This window comes from Carassius auratus, chromosome 45 (assembly GCF_003368295.1).
Source record: "Carassius auratus strain Wakin chromosome 45, ASM336829v1, whole genome shotgun sequence".
Classification (NCBI taxonomy): Eukaryota; Metazoa; Chordata; class Actinopteri; order Cypriniformes; family Cyprinidae; genus Carassius; species Carassius auratus.
In genome coordinates this window covers 3,734,632-3,752,753 of record NC_039287.1, presented here as the reverse complement: position 1 = coordinate 3,752,753, position 18,122 = coordinate 3,734,632, and the positions used below count along the sequence as shown (strand labels likewise).

The 18,122-nt window shown below is 36.7% G+C and overlaps 2 protein-coding genes across 5 annotated transcripts; both read left to right on the top strand.

Annotated features, from left to right (window-relative positions):
* Positions 1-1,399: 1,399 nt before the first annotated feature.
* On the top strand, positions 1,400-14,182 carry pla2g4ab (phospholipase A2, group IVAb (cytosolic, calcium-dependent)). 4 transcript variants are annotated; one of them, XR_003278603.1, is made up of 19 exons: positions 2,052-2,824; positions 3,093-3,215; positions 3,759-3,840; positions 3,998-4,146; positions 4,710-4,823; positions 4,916-4,953; positions 5,052-5,196; positions 6,566-6,702; positions 6,820-7,042; positions 7,159-7,273; positions 9,042-9,179; positions 9,638-9,727; positions 10,187-10,252; positions 10,600-10,797; positions 10,890-11,074; positions 11,449-11,638; positions 11,793-11,950; positions 12,073-12,202; positions 12,703-12,826. XR_003278603.1 is itself a non-coding variant. In XM_026233070.1 (18 exons), the coding sequence occupies exons 2-18, from the start codon at positions 3,189-3,191 to the stop codon at positions 12,838-12,840; spliced, it is 2,193 nt and encodes a 730-aa protein (XP_026088855.1). In that variant the 5' UTR covers positions 1,400-1,501; positions 3,093-3,188; the 3' UTR covers positions 12,841-14,182. The 4 variants fall into 4 exon arrangements, 3 of the variants coding, with proteins under 3 accessions (XP_026088855.1, XP_026088856.1, XP_026088854.1); XM_026233070.1 differs by lacking the exons at positions 2,052-2,824; positions 12,073-12,202 and adding an exon at positions 1,400-1,501 and having other exon boundaries at positions 12,703-14,182; XM_026233071.1 differs by lacking the exons at positions 2,052-2,824; positions 12,073-12,202 and adding an exon at positions 1,534-1,610 and having other exon boundaries at positions 12,703-14,182.
* A 1,181-nt stretch (positions 14,183-15,363) lies between these two features.
* On the top strand, positions 15,364-18,112 carry LOC113062961 (actin-related protein 2/3 complex subunit 5-like). The gene is made up of 4 exons (XM_026233068.1): positions 15,364-15,648; positions 16,491-16,563; positions 17,150-17,326; positions 17,420-18,112. Exons 1-4 carry the CDS (start codon positions 15,509-15,511, stop codon positions 17,480-17,482), a joined length of 453 nt encoding a protein of 150 aa, XP_026088853.1. The 5' UTR covers positions 15,364-15,508; the 3' UTR covers positions 17,483-18,112.
* The last annotated feature ends 10 nt before the right edge of the window (positions 18,113-18,122 follow it).

Here is an 18,122-nt window from a genome sequence, read left to right as displayed (position 1 = left end):
TCCCGTGGCCGTAGTGGTAGAAGAATTGGCTCGTTCCTCGCCAGTTCAGATGAGAGAATGAATGAACTTCCGAGTGAGTGAGGTGCAGTTTTATGAGCAGCGGAGTGACGCAACAGAGACTTTCGCTTGACGGAATCCAGCATGACTCATCATCCGCACGTCTACAGTAATGAAGGGGGATAAAGACATAAAAGAAAAAGGGATAATCGTTTGTTGGTGTGGCGTAACGCTACTTGATTATCGGATGTCATTAACTATTATCCCGAAGGCTATCGGGAGATACGATAATACCCTCATAGTTTATTAATGTCTTGTCAATTTATAAGATTTTTCACTTACCAATAGGAACCAAAAAAAATTCTAATAAATTGTGATAAAAATAATAATAATAAATTATAATTTGATGCACCCTCTGCTAAATGCTGAATGTCTCATATTAGTTTATCACATTAGTTTATGAGTTGATATTATGGTCATTTCTCCGGACCAAACTGAAAATATTTTTCATTTAAATTAATTTAAATTCGATTCCACACACACACACACACACACACATATATATATATATATATATAAGATATTTAATTATATGAATATTATATTTATATATAAATGTAAATTATTTATTATAAAAATTATTTATATAGGCTATTTTAATTAGATCATTGGTTTTATTATTTAATTTTTTTGTTGGGCGCCAATGTGGTGGTGCAGCCTAATCCGGTGAAAGGGGAAAAGTCTCATTCAATTAAATTATAGGAAAAAATTACAAAAGTTAAAAATATTACAATTATTAGGCTACTATAGTTATTAAAACACCAAAGCAATAGTGTTTTTGATGATAATAAAGCTATATACTATTTTAAACATGTAAACAATATTAAATTAACGTCGTTAATAGCCTAGCCTACATTAGCTTTTTGTAGAAAATGTTGAATAAACTTACAAAGTTTCTATCTATCTATCTATTTTTTCCATTAGCCTAATCTTTATCGTCCACGTTTTTTTAATTGTATTTTTTATCACATTTTGAAGTTCATGTAGTGGAACTGCCACCTGGTGGCAGAAATGAATGACTCAACTGCGTATAGTAATTCTTCTAGCAAGAGAAACCTGTTTTCCTCATCGTTTCTCCTGACTGTTACCTTGGGAAAACATCACTCTTTCTTTATGGTTGTTTTGCACGAAATTTCCAGTGCACATTTTTCCCTCCTAAAGACATTTGCCTTTGTAACTTTTTGTGCTTTATTTTTACAGCCTATGTAACAAATTTACTCTACAATAAAGTGTAATCCGTCTGCAATATGAAAACTGCACACAGAGCAGGATAAGGACGATGCTGATGGACGAAGAGACAGGAAGCCTGTCGTAGAACCTCCTCCTCCTCCTCTTCTTCTTCTTCTTCTTTTTAAAATTATAGTCTGATAGAAGCACACTCTCGGTGTTAAAGATTGATCTTTCCCCCTAAAGATTTCTGGTTTGAGGTTCACTCCAGCCCAGGGTAAGATCAAAGGTCAATTACTCAGTCTGTTAGTTGTTTACTGCAGATAAGCTGTCACTCATCGTAATGTAAAAATAGCGATGCGAAGCTCGAGGAAAACACCAGCTCTGTAAGTGTAATCTACGGACAGTCCGAGGGCAATACATGTTTTAAAAAGTTTCAATTCGTTTCAGAATATGCTGTTGAAATGTCAAAAGCACATGTCCGTTCATCTAAATTTAAACTGCTGCATGAGTTTTGGGATATAACGGCACTGCTGACAGATGAAAGATCCGATTCAGATCTTCAGTCTTGAAACTTTTTCTTAGCAAGATCATACTGTAGATAGTGTGCAATATCGGAGTAGCACATGTCGTAGTTTTAATACATTTAATAGGCTAAATAACAGATTTGGAGGAGTTTCATTTAAATAAAGCTTTTATTAGTATACGTAAATAAAATAGTTCAGTATGCAATATAATATAATATAATATAATATAATATAATATAATATAATATAATATAATATAATATAATATAATATAATGTGTTACTGTTAATAATGAGAGTTTTGAGGCACCATCCGATCGATCTGATTTGTCTTGTGTCTTGAAATGTCTACGTGACCATGTCCATTTTGCAGTGAAGTGAACGTGATCTGGCTCAGCGTAAAGATTACACGCTCCGATTAGCATCAAAAGCGTCTTTTGTCACTCAAATTCCAGTCAGGTCAATGACTGATGTGTAGTCTATTTGAGTCGACGTTTTTATGGACGGATTTGATTGAGCCAATCAGAGAACCTGACATTCTCCGTTAGGCTGGTGATGATACACTCAACTTTTTGAGCAATGTAGCCGGGAAATTTTGAGAGATGTTGACGTCAACGGGCAACCAGGTGAGACACAGGGCCCACGACCGATATAAAATAAACAGATATAAATGTTTTGCCCATTCTCAGTGGGAAAGTGCCCAAGCAACATTGCTCAGAAAAGTTGCCGTGTGTATCATCTTCCCGCAATTTTAGCTTCCGCTGGATTGCACAATATTCTGCGCATAATACTTGCAATTATAATACTGACTTCTAAGCATATGCTGACTGTAGTAGTCATTGCAGTTTACAAGTGTAGCTATATGTTACTTCTTGCTCAGTGAGTTTCGGTATGCGGCTTAGACTTTAACAACTTCATCCAACCACAGACACTGTCTCTGCCGACTCACTGCACACTTCCCGTTTTATTATTATTTTGACTTATTTTCAGTACATCTGACAAGCCTCTCTCTTTCACATACACAACATGCACACACTTGCACCAATGCCATGCTCATTTGGTTCTTAGTGCAAGGTAAGGATTACATTTAAATATTTTTGTTGTTGTTGCTATTTAGAATTTGCAATTCTTCCACTTTCTTTACAATCCTAACCATGTCTTTCATAAGAATATTGTTAGTTGTATTAGAAAAACGTATGTCATGTAGGCTACAACATGTTCTTTGTGACTATGTACCGTATATAACCCCAAACCTCTCTTTCCATCACATGTAATTTTTTTTTGTATGTCCCTATTCACATCATGAACATGTTTGACATTTTTTTATTTTTTGTGCATTTAGATGTCCAGTGGCATAGACACCTTGTCTGGGAGCAAAGTTCTTTGAGGAATTCCTCCAATAACCGGACACTTTGTCTAATTTAGTGGTGGAGGCACCATGTCACAAACAGATCATCACATCTTTGTAAGCAAGAGAAAAACCTCATATTTATGCATAAGAATAGCTGTAAATACCTAAACCAGTGAGTGGAGTGTGGCCTTCAAGTTAGCAAGCCAAAATATTAGGCAGTTTATCAGCACAGATGTTTTTTTGGGAAACTACTATGTTGGTTTTTCAAGAACTTCTTGTATTTATGTTAATTTTACATGTAGAATGCTGATGTGCATCAATGTGGATATCATGATATGTCATTTGTGGCCGTTTTTTGGTTCATCGTGCATTTAAGGTAGATTGGCCAATGCTGGCTTATAAGTAAAAAGCTAAATTATGTGGACTCATTTTGTAGTCTTATATGTAAACAGAAACAGACAAATCATATGCTACCAGCCGCACATCAAACTTTGTTTTTATGTTGTCAGGCTCCACAAAAATTCTCTTACTATCAAGTTTAAGAGAGACATTTTTAATCTTCTGGCTAACTTCCTCAAAATGATGATGTATTGGTGTGTAAAAGACATGTTAATCACCAGCTCACACAGTTATTCACACCAGCATACACTTTTTTAGGTTGAACAGCAGATCTCACACAAACTCAAAGTGAAAGTGCTGCGGGCCGAAAATGTTACTAAGGGACCTCTTGGAGACTTGTGTGAGTAATTATATTTTATACTTTTAAATATAAATTTTAGGTACTTAAGGCACAGGAATTGCACATCACACAGCATAATGTATTGCCTTGATTTATTATTTCACAAAATAATTATTCATTATTGTTTCTAACACATTAACTAAACACATGCTTGTAGTGGATACCCCCGACCCATATGTGGAGTTGTTCATCCCAACTTCCCCAGAGAGCAGAAAGAAAACACAACATATAGACAACAACATCAATCCAGAATGGAATGAGGCCTTTGAATTCATCCTCGACCCCAACCAAAACAATGTGCTTCAGGTAAAGAGAAACAAATTTAATTTCTGGACCAAATCTAAACTTAATCAGCTCTTCTTCAATATCACTTGTCATTATATTAGTGTCATTTGATATCTACTCCACAGAAGAGGAAAATAAATTAATATTAAAGGTGTAAAAATGTGTAATTTCTGGCCCACTAGTTGGATCAGGTGGAAACTCAGAATGACTGTTTCCAAATAGGTTTGCCCTTGTTTACCATTGTTGAAAACATTAACCATAGCTTTAAACAACCCCCCACCCCAAAAAAAAAAACAGACCAATGTTATAAAGTGCCACAGAAGTCAAAGTACATCAACCTCAAAATGTAGGCTATCTGCATATTTAATTGGGATAGGAGAATGTTTTTTTAACAATGAAAAAAATACACATTTCCCGATTGCAGTACACTGAAATATCATTTTAAACAAAATATCTTGTTTTTTCCAACTTCATGTAGTAATTTGAACCTTCCCTCAAATCTTCAAATGTTGATCAGTCTTTTGGAACGCACTGTTCTTAGTGCATGTCGAATCAATGATATTGTTTCTGTCTCTTGTTTCCAGTTGACATTAATGGATGCTAACTATGTTGTGGATGAAATGTTGGGTACGGCTTCATATGACATCTCTAAACTTAAAGTTGGACAAACAGTACTGGTGTCGTTTCTTATAGGAAAAGTAAGTTTTATCTGTTCGATGAACACTTCCTCTTCTGCTGATGTAATAATGTATGTTATAATAATGTAATAACAATGTCTGTCATTTCACAGATGACCAATGTGTACTTAGAGCTTTCCTTGGAGGAGTGGTACGTATCACAATAAACAAATGGCTTCTGTGAGTTGTGTACAATAATATATAATTTTGAAGCATCATAAATCTGACCCCTTTTTTCAATGTCCTCAGCTCATCAATGGACTTGCGGTTCGATCTGGATCTGTGCCCTAAAGAGATGCTCTACAGACAACATCGGCGTGATAGAGTCATGCTGGGCATCAAGAAATTGTTGCACATGGAGGAACCTTCCTCTCTTCCTTCATCTGCTCATGAGGTACCACCCATTCATTGACTGCTTCCTCATGAAGGCTCATTTTAAGAATCAGACTGATTCTGGTCCACTGTGATGATGTGACACTATTGTTCTTGTGAGCAAGGGGGGTGTGGTTGCATGAAACACAGTACAGTACCTGTTTAATGCAGATGTCACCATACTGTCATTAAAATAGAAACACCTAATGAAATACAGTAGAACATCAAGACATTCATTACACAATACAATGAAAAGATAGACAATTGAGTAGCACTGCTGACTCAGAATTCCCTCCAACAGCTCAGATTTCCACATAACGTTAGGAAAGTCATCATCTACCAGATAAGCTATTTGGCAACATCCAGCAGCTTCGACAAAGTACTCATTAAAGCTCTTAATAAAATAAGCACTTTGTAGACTGACAGTGTTTTGTCTTGGAATTATCTCAGACACCCTTCATTGTCAAGTTTCTGTTTTCTTTGTCACATTTCTTCCTTTGCTAGTTCAGTCTTGGCTCTGCATGTCAAAATTGGACATTTATATCCAAACAGGAAGTTTTAGATAAGACGTGAAAACTCATAGGGCTTGTGTAATACAGGATGATTTCATAAAATAAATAAACAGACCACAGGCGGGAAATGAAGAAAGTTGAACTGCTTTTGTGCATTTAAATGGAATCAGTCACATAGTCAATACAGTTACATTCCTGTTAGAAATGTTAACATTATGGCTAAGGATCCAGAGCACAAACTTAAAGATGCTTCGTTCACATCTTAATAATAATAATTATTAATTATTCCTTACATTTATATAGTGCTTTTTTGGGCACTCAAAACACTAGGAGGGGGTTAAACGTTGGGATATGTACCCCTTATTAGCATATTAAACATAAATACGATTTCTGTCACTTGATTGTTAGCACCATGTAAATACAAAACATAAACTTTTGGAATCAACAGTAGGTCAATTGTACACATTTCTGTTTGATATGTAATCTATCAATGCCAGTGTTAGCTGCCACGTTTTCCTTGTTCTTAAATACACAGTGTAACTCAATTAGCAACCTTCTATGCAGTGATGTACATGACATGGAAACAGATCATTAAAAATAAAAATATAGTGTGTCGAGTTACAACTTCGAGTTACAACTTCCTTTAATCAAAAAGTGAAAACAAAGTAATAAAACATGCATGGATAAATCATTCGTAATCAGATCTATAACATGCATTTAGATTATTACATTAATCTCAGATCATTAGAGGACATTCTTTGCAGTAAATTGCACGGTCAATTATTATTTTTACTGAATGTTTTTTTAAAGGTACCCTATTGTTAGTATTTTGGTAGCAATTTTACTCTGTCATTAATATTTGTGTTGTCTTTTGTGCAGGTCCCAGTGATTGCTGTTCTGGGATCAGGGGGAGGTTTCAGGGCGATGGTCGGGTTTTCGGGGGTTATGAAGGCTTTGTATGAGTCTGGAGTTCTGGACTGTGTCACATATGTTGCTGGCCTCTCTGGATCCACCTGGTATGAGGACATTTAACAAAGTTTTTTTTTTTTTTTAATTCTGTATATTGTATATTTTGTATATTTATCTTTTTCAGTTCCTACTCAAATGCTCATTTGCTGTTGTGTGTTCCACAGGTACATGTCCACTTTGTACTCCCACCCAGAGTTCCCCACTAAGGGCCCAGAGCAGATCAACCAGGAGCTGATGAATCTTGTGAGCAGTAACCCTCTCCGTCTACTCCTTCCCAAACATATCACTAACTACGTACATGCCCTGTGGAGCAAGAAGACCACAGGGCAGCCTGTTACCTTCACAGATATCTTTGGGATGTTGATAGGTGAAACGCTTATTCCCTCTGTAAGTATCTTATCTTTTGGAGAGTTTGCTTTCTTCCTGCCTTTAACTGATTCAGAAATGCACAATACTCGTCTGGCAATACAAACGCTCCCTTTCTCTTTCTGCTTTCTCAACAGAGGATGGACATCAAGTTAAGTGAGTTGCAGGAAAAGATAAATGAAGCTCAGGCTCCTCTGCCCTTGTTCACCTGCCTGCATGTAAAACCAGATGTCTCTGAGCTTAAGTTTGCAGGTAAAAGCGTGCATATTCCCATTACCATCCTTATCTGAAACATTATTGCAAACTTTTCATTGCAAATCAAATTGTAACAATTTAACATGAATTTCAGAATGTCTTATTTAGTATCTGTGCATGCATATTTGTGTCAAAACATCTATGATTACAATGTCAAGAATAGCTGACTATTTTCTTCCTAAAAAAAAATAAAAATAAAAATAAACAGTTGTGGCAAATACATGTGTAGGGTAGTAACATCCCTTGGAAATATACAAAGACTATTATCAGCTACCTGAATGGAGGGGGGTGCTATTTATAGTAGTCTGACCTGTTGAACTGCCTGGTGAGAATCCAACTGCGTCAGCAGATTAGTGTAAGAATGTGAACAAGCATGTAAAATGTCTTTTTTTAGTTCAGAGCATACTTGTATTGTTCTTCTAAATCCCTAAGAAAGCCCTGAAGTGCCACACGTTTTAGTCATTTAAAGGTTTGTCTGTCAGCCTGTAATTGACCTATCGGTAAGCCCCGCCCCCTTAGTTACTGTTGCTCCCTTGGACAAACAGTTGCAAACTGTATTACAGTGACAGCTGTAAGTGTGAAAACATTGTCCCTATATCTTTTTGATCAATTTTGGACACAGAAGGAAATGGGAAAAATATTGTGGGTCTTAATTTGCAAGCGAGGGATCACATATCACAATGCAAGTGGGAGAAACCTCATGTTACGTTCCTCACAATCACAGATGACAACATCCCGGATCTACACTGTTCATGTATTGCAGGGTACAATTAAATTAATTTACATTTTTGAAGCATAAACCCCATAAAAATGATGCGAGCTTAGGATCTTCCAGTGTTTCTCTATGACGCTGAAACCTAAAGATGTCCGAGTTCTGCTCCCTGTGCAAATGATACTCAACTGTCATTGGCTCATCTGTGTTCAAAGGGAGGGGCTTACCGGTAGGTCAAATTGAATATAGGCCATATACATTTCTCCTATTTCTGTTGCAATTGACTGAGCAGGTCAAGCCTTGTGAGCTTTCTGGTTTAAAAAATAGTAAATAGATGAATCTTACCTAAGAACAGATTTACATCACATGTGAGTTGCATTTTAATGCAAATACCTGTTTTAATAGAACAAGTCATTTATAAAAAATAAAAAAAAATTCAGACAGCACACCTGTCTCAGGTATTTTGTTTTTGTTATAAACATGCATCAGTGCAGTTTGTATAACTGCGGCCGAATGAAAGCAACTATTCAGATACTGAGACACTCAAGAGAATCACCCTCACGTCACAACTCATTGAGGTACGAAAATAATCCTAGGAGACAGAAAGACATCCGAACCACTCCTACCTCCACAATAGACTTAAACTGTGAAAACTGTCAAAACCTCCAACTCTGATTAATCATTTTTGTCTGAAAAAGCGTCATTCAATTTTCATGCAGGCCCACTCACACAAAAGCTATTTCGTTTGGTTGTTTCATGCATCTACCTTTGTCAAAATTAAAATGCGTTATCAACATTCTCAGCAAGCTGAAATCTGCTTTCGCACATTGACAGAAAACATTTGAAATATGCAATATGTCATTCTGTATCCTGGAACCTAGTGTTGGTGTGATGTCCAAAATTATAATTTACCCATAGATATAATTTGGCTTCCTGTTATTATTGTTATCGTTAGTTTTTATTTGTTGTCATGGGCATGTCTTGCAGATTCCTGTTGGTTGTGCATACATTTCTATTGCGGTTGTGTTTTGACTGGCGTGTTTTAACCGACAGATTGGGTGGAGTTCAGTCCATATGAGATCGGAATGGCTAAATATGGAACCTTCATGACCCCTGACCTTTTTGGAAGCAAGTTTTTCAGGGGTAACGTGGTCAGGAAGCATGAAGAGAACCCTCTTCACTTCCTTATGGGTAAAGAGTCTTTGTTTTCTGGATTTCACTTAGTAGTATGCGGAGAATAATAAGAAAGTGAAATTGTCAGTGTGGCATATTCACCGTCAGAGTCAAATGTCACCTGATTTAAGGGTGTTGGTTCAGTCATTTACAATATTCCCATCCTTACTGTATTGTGATACAAGAAAAGTTAGTGTTACACACACACGCAAAATTCAGGACAGTCACTGTGAAAAAAATAAAGCTTATTTTAATATTATATTTTATTTTATTTTCATGTATTATTATTATTAATTAAAGCATAAAGTGAAGTTATAAAGCACAATGTGAAGTACACACCATGGTAGCATTTGAACTTTATTTTGGATTTCATTTATTTTTTTTATTTTTTTTAGATTTTGAGGTGAAATATGGTAAAATAATACAACGTTATTTTTTAGTATACGGGATACAGTGTGTTTATAAATGTTGCACAGGTGTGTGGGGCAGTGCCTTCTCTATCCTGATCAACAGAATTCTGGGAATCAATGATGTGACCAATGGCAGTACCATGGAGGAAGAACTAGGTATGATCACCAGCTTAATTACAGATCCATGAAAAGTCTGTTTTGATCTGCATGCCACTCAAATTTCCACAGATTTGTGTAGAATGTGAACGTCCTTCATTGAAAGTTATTTTCCCCTTGTGTGTTGAATGTATGCATTTGTATTAATAATATTCTTGTTGTGTCAGAGTAGCAAAAGTGGAAGAATATGTTGCAGAATGATGGTGCCTTTAGTGTTTGCATGTCTGATGAATGATGGAACGAAACTGTGATGTTATCAGACAGCTACACCAATGTGTGATTACCAATGAACTTGTGCTTAAATAAAGCAACATTTGTGAGGCCCACATCGCATGCAAACATTCTGGCACACACACTCATTCTGGGATGATCTAAGAGATTGTGACACTCTCAGGAAGACGTCTGTTCGAGCTGGTTTACACTGTGGCTTTGATGCTCATTTGCATATTTCTTCTACAGAACAGATCAAACCGGAAGACATTATAGGAGAGGACAGTCCAGATAATGATGAAGTCCCACATAAAGGTGGGATTTTACAACATCTACACGACACATTAAGTAGCTTAGTTGCAAACATTTCCAAACATTTCAATGCCACGGACCCCCAAAATCCCCTCCTTCCTAAATTATAAAGGCAGGTATATATTTGCATGTAAAAAAACAAATTTATGCCAAGAAAAAATAGAAACATTTGAATTATGTGCAAAATATTATTTGGAAAATATTACAATAATAATGACAAATTTATTTCACTCATTGTTAAAAAAAATAAAAATCTATGAGCTTTTTTGGGGGGGATCCCACAGCACCCTATCAAAATATCAGTGCAAATCCTTAAATATAATGATTTTGGTTTTGCCTTACACCTGCAGAGGACGAGTATCAGGCGAGCTGGATGCAGCGCATGGTTAGCTCTCTGTTCAGTGACTCGGTTCTTTTTAAAACACGAGAAGGCAGAGCAGGAAAGGTACACAACTTCATGCTTGGCTTAAACCTCAACAACGATGTGCCATGTTCCCCTTTCAATGAGGCCGTCAGTCCCATGGAGGATGAAATCGATGCGGTCACAGGTAAGAGTTCATGTTTGTTATGGTCATTTAAATTTACTGAATTCATCTCAAGTGTTCGCTTATTGTTCTTTTCTAATGTTGGATGCTTTCAGACCCATTTGAGTTTGACCGGATCTACGAGCCGTTAGACGTAAAGAGCAGGAAGATTCACATGGTGGACAGTGGCTTGACCTTTAACCTGCCTTATCCTCTGATTCTAAGGCCTCAGAGAGGTGTCGACCTCATCATCTCTTTTGACTTTTCTGCCCGACCGAGCGACTCCAGTCTTCCATTTAAGGTTAGTACTTGGGCTAGCAATTCAACATGTTCATTTTGAATTGTAGTGTCCCTGTGGCTCAGTGGTAGAGCATTGCGTTAGCAGCACAAAAGGTTGTGGGTTCAGTTCCCAAAGAACACATGTTAGCTTGAATGCACTGTAAGTCGCTTTGGATAAAAGCATCTGCTAAATGCATACATTTATTTAATTTATTATAAACAAAGAAAGAAACTTATATGTATATCAATTTAGTAGTATAAAGAACCCTGCCAATGTAAATAAATGTGATTTACTTTTATTGATTATTTAATCTGCATATGATGTAAAATCATGCTCATACATGCACAGACAATTTGTACGACACATAAGTTTAGTAAATGATTGTTCCTTTGTAGGAACTTCTGCTAGCTGAGAAATGGGCACGAATGAACAAACTTCCGTTTCCCAAGATCGACCCAAAGGTGTTTGATCGGGAGGGGATGAAAGAGTGTTATGTATTTAAACCTAAACCAGGAGAAAAGAACTGCCCCACTATCATCCATTTTGTCCTGGTCAATATCGAATTCAGGACGTTCAAAGCCCCAGGTCAGTGTTCTTTGTCTTCGCGTCTGTGTTTTTAGGGAACTTTTTATGTAAAAGTCAGCTTTGCATATAGAAATGTCATTAAAAGATCGAACATCTCAAATTAGTCAAGAAAACTTGTAAAGAAAACTAATCTAAATGTTTTAAAATGTTGAAGGTGTTCCACGTACGACGGACAAAGAGAGAGAATTTGCAGACTTTGACATCTTCGATGACCCAGAGACGCCCTACTCAACCTTTAATTTTCAGTATTCCAATCAAGCCTTCACCCAGCTGCAAGATCTTATGGAATTCAACACGCTTAATAACATAGAGGTCAGTTTAGCTCAGATACTGTACATGCTGATTTATACGTTTTCTATATAAAAGGTAGGGTAGGTGATAACAAGCATAGACAAGCATAAGATCCCACCCTCCCTACAAATCACTCTTTACAGCCATGCCTCCTCCAAAACACATGAACGCGCACAGACAGACCGGAGGCTAACCAGCGACACGATGAGAGACGTCGTTGTTGGTGGAGGCTTGAATGCAATGCTATCAGATTACTTCACATCTCATTCACTGGTGAGAAAACAGTAAAGTGTATAATATTACAATAATAACACCTTCCATTCTCACTAGGTCTGCAATAGCGTAATGAAATACATATCATGTCTGTGCGATCAGGGTGCATGGAGGTATGCAAATACATACATGAATGGGGAGGTAGGACAGCCTATCGTAGCCCTCGGACCAAACATTTTTTTTTTAAATACATATAAATACATTTAGACCACTTCACTTAGTGATTGTTATTGGGATGTGAAAAGACTTTCAACCAGCATAACAAAAAAATGTTTTGAACCAAACCACCTACCCTGCCTTTAACATTCAACTTAGAATGATAATATTACTTTGTTCTCGCAGTTTTAATTGGAAACAATATTTTAAAGAAAAACGTTTGCAATGCATTACAGTTAGTTATAGCATATATCAGTTTCTGAACATCTCTGTTTCTTTAGCTTCATGTTAAGGGTTGTTTATGCTAGTCACATTTTTTAAATCCTCTATCACTGTTTATCTAGGTCATCAAAGAAGGCATAAAGGACAGCATCTTGTATAGGAAGGAGATTCCATCTCGCTTCTCTGCCACTCTTTCTCTCAGTGAAGTACAAAAAAAAAAAAAACTGAAGATGGTGTCCAAAGGGCAAGCATGCCAATAATCAGGCGAAGTATGATGGCAATCTAGCCACAGGAAGTTTACAGATGTCACACATCTCACATCATGGAAACAATTGTTTGTTTGTTTGTTTGTTTTAACTGAAACATGACTCCACAAACTGTGAAACCAGATGATCTGGTTTGGTCCCCACACTCTGCAGAGCATTCTCATGTAGCCTTTTATTAATAAAAAGAGAAGTGGCGAGAGACAAAATAAAAATAGCATTTACAGTCTAATTGTTTACATTAGGTTGTGTGGGTGTTTTAGTCATTCTAGAAAGTATTTTGTTGAACTTCTATCAAGATTTCTATTAAGTTACATACTGTCTATTTAAGGTTTAGAGAGAGATTTACATTGTTCACCCAAAAAGAAACTTTTGTCATAATTTTCTCACATCATATACCTCATGTCGCTCTAAACATGCACATTTAATTATTTCTTCAGAAGATAAAAGATATTTTGAGAAACACTGGGATCCAAACAATATTGACATTCATAGTGCAGACAAATAAAAACAATGAAACATTTTTCTAAATATATATTTTTATGTACCACAGAAGTCATACAGGTCTGAAACAACATGAGGGTGAGGAAATGATAACAGAATATTCATTTTTGGTTGAACTATCCCTTTCAATGCAAAATTATCGTTTGATTATAAGAATCGAAACAATCCCAAGGATGTGACCAAAAGTTCCTTTGGGCTTTTGGTGTGTTTGTTAATGTTTTAATGGCAACTGCTAAAACAACATCATATGAGCCCTGATTTATGTTTTATGAACTGAGGGAGGGCCTCAACAAAAAGCAACATCTAATCCAAAATCACTCTCCTGCTTCAGTCTTTGCTTGGATTTCAGCTGCCTTTTTATATATTAGAAATCACCTGAATACTGAATACTAGCAGATGCAATTATTTTGACTAGACAGAGACAATTTACTGGCAGTACTGGTTAGGTTTTATGCTAGAATCCTAGTAAATATGCAATAATGCAGGTATAGTCATTCTCATTGCATAACTCTCATGGTTTCATTAAGTAATAATATGTTGTACAACTGAAACCACAGTAGCTATATCAATGCAACATCCATTTTCCTTTCTGGCCTTCCCAGAAAGCACTTCAGCACACTGTTACAGTCATAACATTACATATTACATACATTGGACATATGATGTTTTGGGGTTTCTCTTTGTGTTTATGTATGTCACAGGAGGTGAATGGTTTGTTATGCAAAGCATAAGACTCCCATTTTAAACATCCAGCCTACACAGTTACTGCATCACAAACATATTACGTTCTTGTGTAACCTTCACTGAATATAATAAAAAGACACAACACACACTGAATTGCTCATGTTTTCAACCTCTTTGTAAAGATTAATAGTCCTATGGAAGAGTCTTTTTAACCTATGTGCTGTCCAACAACGCAGATGGGATAATGTTTTAACCTTTGATTAAAATGTTGATAGAAGCCCACACTACTTTGTGTCAATTACAGTGTGATTTGTGATGCCGGAATGTTGAGTTCTTTAGCAACAGACAACCAATAATAAAACTGCCTCAGTGCTTCTCTCCCTAAATATCAATTCTGTCTACAGCTCCAGAAACGTTCGCGCTGTTTAGCATTCAAAACTGAAACAGTTAAACATCCCGATGAACTGCACTGTAAAAGAGGCATTATAATTATTCTTTTAAGTTTCATAAGAAGTAATACTAGCCTACCAAAGTGAACTTGGTGATATTTTCAAACAGACCTGCAGTTTTTAAAACAGGTCACAATATGCCATTCTGGAGCTGTATTCATCCACTGAATATTACTGACTTAATGAATATGCAAATAAATAAGAACGTTAACCCAGAGTTTACGTTTACAGTGTGGAATCCCGAAACCAGGATTAATTACTAACCGAGCAGCAGTAAAACACGAAACAAGATGACCTACAGTAAATTACCCCCGGTTTCGAATGGGTTAACATTTAAGCGTGATAAACGCCAAACATTTAAAGACTGAATGAAAGTGCTCTGTCGACTGTCGCCCTCTACCGTCACTTGTCTTGACCACCACTGCATATTAAATCTTTATTAATCCAAAATCTTTGATTAACAGGCAGACCAACTTTTATACAAATATTAATTTAAGTAATATTATTATAGTATAAAATTACAATACATTTTAATATTATTATTTTAATATATGGACGGGCAGAATATTTTTTTTATATCTAAAAAGGCCTCTCGTGAAAAGTGCCAGTAGACAAAACCACAATTAAATGTGTTATTCCAGAAATTACAAGAACTGTGTTTTGTGAAAAGATGTTTGTGGGAAAATTAAAATAGGAATGACATTTAATTTACATGGTGGACACTGAGTTAATTTAGTTATAACTAATTTACCGCAGTTTAAACGAATTTAAATCGTCTTGCAGACCCATTGGATGTTTGTTGAGAATCACTGGATTAGGAATTAGAGCGCTTCAATTGACCGGTGTTCCCGATAGAGGGCGTGCTATGCGGAAGTGATGGAATCCACCACTGACTACCAGACAGACAGACAGACACAGTAGGCTGCAGGAGTCGCCAGGCTGGTTTAGCATAGAAGACTGTCAAGATTCCGTTCATGCAAAACATAGCGGTTAGCCGAACATCAGACGGGGAATAAATAGCCTTCATCATGTCAAAGAATACGGTGTCCGATCGTTTCCGTAAAGTGGATGTGGATGAATACGACGAGAACAAGTTTGTGGACGAGGAAGAGGGAGGTGAAAACCAGCAGGGTCCAGATGAGGCAGAGGTGGATTCTCTCATCAGACAATATCCTTCTTTACTCACCGGCCAACATGTACATGATCGGAAATAGTCTTACATTTTCTTTTTCTCTTATATATAATCTTTGTGTGCTTTATCTTTGAGTGGGTAATTATTATATCAGTAATGGATATAATAAGCTAATTAAATATTTCCTGGGGGAAAAAATTGCATAAATAATTGCAGCAAAAATAAAGTACAATAGAAGAAAAGTCGATTTAATTTTGTTGGCAGTAAATTTTACGTCAACATTTCTATGCACTGATTTGCTTTTCATAATTCATGAATTGCCCGATACACCAGCTGTCCTGCAGATTTCTGTACATCAAAGACTCCACACAGACAGAACTGTGTTCTTTGCACAGTTGTACTCATTTACATTTATTTTACTGGACAGGCACGGATCAGACGACATGCAATATTGATAGCGTTGTCTATACAGTAGAACAGTTTTTATCTTTATACTTGTCTAGTTTCAATGTGCTCTCGTGCTGCATTAGCTCATATTCACATCTCTGAAATGTCCAGGCATGCCTTAACATTCCAGACATTCTTTTTAACAAAAGTTTCTAACATATTAGTTTCAAACTGTGTGGAGGTTATAAATATTAGGTTCTTCTGTCATTTGAAACTGATGCATTATTTAGTACAAGGAAGTTGAATTCATGTCCTTATATGTCAATTTTGGAGTACCCAGGGCCTTATTTCCTGTTTCTAATTCCCCCACCCCTTCCCCTTTTCCTCAAATGCAGCATGTCCAAAGCATCTGGCTATTGTAAAGCCACATGTATTCATGCATGCATAGATAGTTAAATTCTGTTGGTGTTTTTCTTAACTCCACTCTTCAGAGGGAACCTTATGGGTGCCCTGCAGGCAGTATTAAAAAACCCACCAATCAACACCAAAAATCAGAACGTCAAAGTGAGTCATGCCACCTTATTTCCTAAAAGTAAAGTGATTTTCCACCCATGTCATATGAAATCATAGCATTTTGTTGTCAGAGTCAACAATTTACTATATAAAATTGTATTGAAAATGTTGCATTGTTGATTTTTCTTTACATTTGCGACTTACAAATGAGGACAATGGAAGCAATCAAAAACAACAAATGAGCAATGATAAGTGCTATAACAAGTCTCAGCTTAAAATAATTGACTTTTTTTTGCTCATTTCAAAGTTTCATTCATATAAAACAACACCTGTAAACATGCAGCTAACTTCTCTGTTAAAGTGTTTTCAAGTTTTGAAGCCTTGAAATAAGTTTCAAAATCATTCTTATTCTACACTGACTTCTAAAAATGCAAACAGCTTCTGTTTATTTCCCACACGGTTCTGGGACTATGCATGTTTGGTAAGCAAAGCACAAAATTCCACAGAGAGCACAGCAATAAATGCACTTGCACAGATATCCCCCTTTTAATAACGACATTGAGTATAGTGGGCTTAACTATAGCGGGCTTGAAAATCAAAGTTGCTTTGATGGATTTTTCTGACATTCTGGATGTAGGATCGCGCTGAAGGTCTAGTGTTGAAGGTGCTCAGCTCCTTTAAGAGCACTGATATAGAGAAGGGAGTACAGTCTCTGGATAAAAATGGAGTAGATCTGCTCATGAAATACATCTACAAAGGCTTCGAGCGGCCGTCCGAGAACAGCAGCGCTGTCCTGCTGCAATGGCATGAAAAGGTAGGGTTAAAAAGTAGCAGTTTAGTAGCAATGCTGTAATAGCAAAGCATGTGTGAGGTCAGTAGTTAAATTCTTGCTCTGTATTCTCCTCAGGCTCTCTCTGCAGGTGGAGTGGGCTGCATCGTGAGGGTCCTAACAGCCAGGAAAACAGTGTAAACTCCTACGGGTTAGCATAGCGCTCATAAAAACACAACCCAGCAGTAGGAAATCCTGCTGAGACACTCAAAAACAAAGTGAAGATTTCCCACAGGGTGCTGAAGAGGTCCTCTCATCTGATTTCAATGCATTTTACCCTCTTCTGTTATATCACTCTTAACTCATATAGTCGAAAACGCATAACCGTGCCATCAGCCGTACGCTAGATTTATCGTAGCTTCTCAGGAATACTTTTATATGCTCTTCTGTATAGTATTCATCAACCTGTTAAAAAAGTCCTCAGCAAAATCTGTTTGATTTTCTTGTCAGATGGAGTCCTCTCAGTAATTGTGACTTTTCCTAATGCTGTTATAGAGTATTAATGTCCTGTCTTAATGTATCTGTGCCAGCATTCCAAAGCACTTATTGCTGTGGACCATTGTTATTGTATGTGTCAGAATGCACATGTCTGTATCCAGTGTGTGTCAGGGGGCATTTTTAAGCCAATCATGATAAATACTGCCTCAAAGCAGATCATTACTGATCCAGTCTGATCTGAGACGTATCGTCTGATCACAGGGACCTGCCTCTACAATGCAGTTATACAGAAAGACAAAATGCAAACACTCAATAAACCAAACTGGTATATGACTGCCTTACA